This window comes from Pinus tabuliformis, chromosome 9 (assembly GCF_031772625.1).
Source record: "Pinus tabuliformis cultivar Carrire ecotype Pingquan chromosome 9, CPIR1, whole genome shotgun sequence".
NCBI lineage: Eukaryota > Viridiplantae > Streptophyta > Pinopsida > Pinales > Pinaceae > Pinus > Pinus tabuliformis.
The window spans coordinates 910,684,295-910,689,933 of NC_142307.1; the positions used below are offsets into that span (position 1 = coordinate 910,684,295).

The window sequence follows — 5,639 nt, forward strand, 5'->3', positions numbered from 1 at the left end:
GAACGCCCTTTAGCGTGCAGTGCAAGGTAGGTTTTATCATTTGATTTATTCACAATAATGATATTATTCAATATTCCCGCCCGCGGACTTGTTGAGGGCGAGAGAGGTCCATTGAACTTTTTGGGTTTAGAGTCCGCGTTCCTGGGTGACAGCGGGGTGACATTGCTGAGAATTGCAGGAATATTCGAAATGAGCTCCTGTTGTACTCATTTCTTGCCATCATCAGCATTTCGACACGTGCTCATCTCGAAAAACGTTGCGTACCGGCGAAGGATTCGCAGCCGTACAGGATCTAACATAAATCTTGCAGCATCCTGTTAGCGCGCCAGCTTCGGGCAGCTTGAAGGCCGCCTGTCAGCACTGGATGCTGCCCGGGATTAACCCCCAATGCCTCTTCCTGCTCTCCCCTTCCCGTTCGTCAACTTCTTCGCCCTTCTTTATTAATGATGCAACCAGATGTTAATGAAAAATTTGCCAACGCTTTCTGGGTTTGGAAACGAGATTTTGCCATCTGGTGAAGAGCGCCTGGTTTTGATCCAGAATTCTCGGATTTTGCTTCATTGGGCTTCGACTTCGGCCAAAAATGGACGAGCAATCCGCAATGCAACACATGCCTATGCATTACAGGGCAACGCCTTATCCGAATGCTCAGCTTCAGCCTAACATTGGTCATGGAGCGTTCCAGCAGCCCTCCATTCATGGCCATCCTCATGCTCTATCTTCCCACCACAGTCAATTGCCTTATCAGCAGCAAATTCATCAGCACCAACGCCAGCTGCATCATCACCAGCAGCAGCAGATCGAGGTTTTCTGGGCCAACCAGATGCAGGAAATAGAGCAAGCTGTCGATTTCAGAAATCACAGTCTCCCTCTCGCGAGAATCAAGAAGATAATGAAGTCAGACGACGAGAATGTCAGGATGATATCTGCGGAGGCTCCCGTGGTGTTTGCCAAGGCCTGCGAGATGTTCATCAATGAGCTTACTCTCAGGGCCTGGATTCACACTGAAGAAAACAAGAGACGAACCCTGCAGAAGAACGATATAGCTGCGGCCATAGCCAGGACTGATATATTCGATTTCCTGATCGATATTGTTCCCAGGGATGAGTTGAAGGAGGATCAGGTTATTAATCTTGGAAACCCTAGATCTGTACTCTCAGTTGGAAGCAGCAGTACCAACGCTGCTGCTGCTGCTGTTGGTGCTGCTAATTCTTTTCCTTACTATTATTTACCCAACCAGCATTCTGTGCCTCATGGTGTGTTTGTTGGGAAACCCATGGATCCCACCATTTATATGCAGCAGCCACAGTCTCCCGTGGCTTACATGCCTAATATATGGCAGTGGGGACATGTACAGGCAGACCAATCCAAGTCGCCTAACCCTGCAAGTTGAACTCTAACATGGGCTAGCCTCTAATTTCGTCATGGTTTGAGGGAATGCCTGATTGTGTGTGTGTGTTTGTTTCTGGCTTTTTATTAGAGATGTCATTTCGATTGTAAGCTTGGTTTTTCTCCAATGGTTTCTCAAGATTACTATGCAATTCCACCAATTGCTCTATGGGTTTCAATTCTGTGCTGTAAATATAGTACCCCTTGGGAATCAAAGGATTTTATATAATTATCAGCTACTTTTGCATACTATTCCACCACAAAAAAAATGAGTAATGTTGATATGCTATAAGACACATTTAATTGCTTTCGCTTATTAGTTTTACTGCAATTGTTTCACCACTCTTCTTATAATGTATGAAAGATTCATTGGTTTCACTCAATGTTTTATATATTTCTCTGCAAGTTCTCGACAATTTCCACCACTAAAATTGAATGATCATGCTATATGATATATTAAACTCTCAATTTCTTTTACTATATGTTTAGGATTCTGTCTTGTTGGCAGGAATAAAATCCTCAGCTTCTGATCCTGGCTGTTAGGCCATTCCATAACGGATTGTAAAAAGGTGTGGACCATCGGCTGAGTTCTATAGGTTTAGCTGAGTGTTTGATTGACAACAATCGACATCGAAATTTGTCATGATGAGGCCGACATTTGTGTGGTTGGAGAAGGCTACCTGGTTCATGATGTCTTATTGTCTAGGATTCCAGTAATGTGGAAGACTGTATAGTCAACCTGATTTCACATTTGTTACCTGTTACATCCAGCTGTCTAAAGGGTCCATCATTCGAGACTTAAATGCGTAAGTTAGGTAAAACTAATCTCATCTATAAACAGATAAGGTATGTAAATCATTGCAAAGTCAACAAACATGGAAAGAATTGGTGTTCTGTGGGGATCAGTGTTGGAAAGTGTGAGGAATTTGAGAATTCAATGGTTTAGTTTTGTTAACAAATCGATCAATCAACACCCAGATATCGATCAATCAACACCCAACAGTGTAAAATAATACTATAATGTTAAGACATGATTGCCTATATATTTCATTATATATAATTTTTTATCTTTTTCCAAAAGGCAAGTGATGATTATAATAAGCACTGATCTCAGGCCCTACATTGTTCAAATCTTATTATTTCCATTTTCAGACTTCATAAGATGGACTAGTGTCTGTTGCTGTGTACATAATGTTCTCATCAGGTAGTTTAGACTAACAGAACTTTCCACTGTTATGTATTGAACTGTTACTTGTGGTTAAGGGTGCCTTATAAGGCAACACGAACAGCTAACAAATCTCAAGAAGGATGCGAAGACGCCACTGGTGCTCCTGTGAATCTAGAACATTCTTTGTGTCGATAGGTTTATAGCATTGTTTGTACATGATCGAGACGAGCTATGGGTCATCGATACACGAGCATCTCGAGTGGGAGGTTCGTTCGGTGGGGATAATGTACATTCGTCACAATACTGTCACTAGATTGTAGACACAGGAGCTATTGAGGTCTATTATTTATGTAATTGACCTCCACTCCCTTTCTTTTCTTTAACTGTAAATCTTTTTCCTTCTCAACAGTTATGTTTTCCTAGACTCTATATTTATTTGGCGTTGGTTCTCTTCTAACTTCTATGTTCTGGATGTTTGGGTCGGATTTATATATATAATTTTGTAGGAGATAAAAGGGTTTTTTAATGTATAAATATATTTAGCATTTTTTTAAATTTTGAAGGCATCTAGATTGTGTTGATTGCATAACTCAAATTTATTAGTTTAACACATTTCTACTAGATATTAAACATTATCAATCTGAAAATATATCCAAAAAAAACTAAAATATAGAAAAAATACATTACAATTTTTGTTTTCAAACATTTAGTTTTTATTGTTTAGCACTTATTTCAAACATTAAACTTTTATTGTCATATAGGTTCAAAGTGTTTATTTGAAGAATTAGAAGTTTCAAAAATCTACACAAATTATTTCCATAAAAATTAACTAACATTTTCAGTTTGTTATCAAAAGTACAAATACATCAATATGCGACAAATATTGAATACTCTTTTATGTGAGAAGAAAAATGAAAGATTACAACTTGCAATCATTAAAAAAAACAAATGAAATGGGGTTATAAAGATCTTATATTTAAGAAGCATTTGTTACAAAGCAACTTAATCCTTGTATATTAATGAATAGTTGCTCCATGAATTTTGTTAAAAATTTAAATGTGTTTTTCATATATGTATTTGATCATTACATTGTCCTAGGAGAGGAAACATGTAACCATGGAGCTAGTTTGGGATGCTAGGGTTTATGGTACACAGTAAGTATGGTTTCTGGTCTAGCGTGGATAGCAGTGGTGTGGGCGAGCTAGTAGTATAGAATAAGGTAATTGATTAATGTCAAAGTGGTCCTGGTGCCAACAGTGTCTTGGAAACCCCTGGTTGTAGAGTTTTTGATTTGCATTATTATCATGTGAATGTCTTTTATGTAGAAGGATACCACTAATACGTACAACAATGCAGCTTTGGTAGTGTTACCCGATTCAGATCCCCAATGTGCCAATGGCAGTGCAGCAACGATCTAAGGGGGCTTCCAAGAGATCGTCAAGTTTCACCATGAATTGTGACTAGTATGATATGTTATGAAACCAAGACCTCAACGCAAGGTGGAATTTCAGTGGGTGGGCTCCCACATGGTGTATGGAAGAGACTTTGAACATGATCTATGGCTCAAATCCCATGCAAATCTCCCTGGTATTGGTAATTTTCGTAGGTCTTCATGGGAAGTAAGGCTAAATCTAGGGTTATTCATCGCAGATCTACAAGAAAAAACCATTTTTACTAACCGATTTGGGATGGGAGAAGGGCTTGAAGAATTAAAACAGGGGGAGGACTTTTCACACTCTTAATATGAAATCATCTCATTTTAAGGTTTCAAGCCAGGATCATGTAACACATCTTAAGCAATGGATATAACATCAACTAGGATATCCTATAGATACACAATGACTCTATGAAATGAAGCAACTATAAGATCATGTTCGGCTACATGATTACCTCCTAAGAAACTTTGCCATTGTTCTAAATCTAAGGTTGTGAGGGGGTGCTTCGAGAGGTAGGAACATGAGACCTTATTTCCTAAAAGGATGCAATTTGAGGCAAAGGATATACTCTGATTGATCTACCACCACACGACCTTGGACCTTACATTGTTGAACAAAAACAACAAGCCCCTTCCATGGAGGTAAACCTAACAGAGGTAAATCAACTTTTTTTTGTTCAATCTATGACAATGATCTACAAATTCAATGGTTTTTGACCCAAATCTAATGTTTTGCATCAATAGGTTTTCACAACATGGAACAAAAATTGTGACATATAGTTTTGCTCAAAAGAATTCTTCATTGTCTAGTTTGATGCTCAGGAAGATGTGGAGAGAGTTTTGAAAGAAAGGCCTTGTTTTTGGCGAAATGCAAGGCTCTTCATTACCAATTGGTTTTCATATTTTGACGCCACAACAATGGTGGTCTTAATAATGCCAATATGGATGAGGCTACCAAATCTTCCACTTCCCTTCTAGTATCACAAGGTTCCTAAGGAAATTGGGAACACTTTGGGGTCATTCAAAAAAATGGATCATGAAAGAACAAAGAAAATGATATTGACCTTCTTTAGAGTGTGTGTAAAAATTCACCTAAGTAAAGGTCTACTTGACCACATTCATCTAAAACATAAAAACTCTCTGTTGACCCAACTTTTGGATTATTAAAATACAACATTCAAATGTTGATATTGTTACCAAACATGACACTTGTAGAATATACACCCCTAGGAAAGAAAGAACCCGAAAAGAAAAGGGGAAGACACACACACAAAAGGATGGAAAACTTTTGACCCCTATTTCATGGAGGAGGAAGAAGAATAAATCACATAGAACCATCCAAAATAAGAAGGGGACAAACAAGGCCAGAATGGCAATGCAACCCACTAGTATAATGGTACATAATCAAAAGCGATCCATGAACCAGAACAATAGAAAAAGGTGGAACATAAAGAGGATGGGGTGCTAGGCACAAAGCGAGTTCATGTTTCAAAAGTTTAGATTTAGGCAAAGAACTCACAATAAAGATAACTAGAAGTGCATTAATAAATGGTTATAGTTGACCCCACCTCAGGGGGATGGCAGAGGATCCAGAAAAAAAAAAGGCAAATGAGAGAAGTTAAGTGATTACTATCACACTTAACTTCG

General features: G+C 38.6%; 1 protein-coding gene across 1 annotated transcript; it reads left to right on the top strand.

Moving 5' to 3' along the window:
• The first annotated feature begins 349 nt into the window (after nucleotides 1–349).
• On the top strand, nucleotides 350–1,636 carry LOC149151714 (nuclear transcription factor Y subunit C-3-like). Its single transcript, XM_089441077.1, has one exon. It carries the CDS (start codon nucleotides 584–586, stop codon nucleotides 1,391–1,393), a length of 810 nt encoding a protein of 269 aa, XP_089297203.1. The 5' UTR covers nucleotides 350–583; the 3' UTR covers nucleotides 1,394–1,636.
• The last annotated feature ends 4,003 nt before the right edge of the window (nucleotides 1,637–5,639 follow it).

What these genes read in the sequence shown, in the direction of transcription:
- LOC149151714 (XM_089441077.1), top strand. Translation starts at nt 584, where the DNA reads ATGGACGAGCAATCCGCAATGCAACACATGCCTATGCATTACAGGGCA.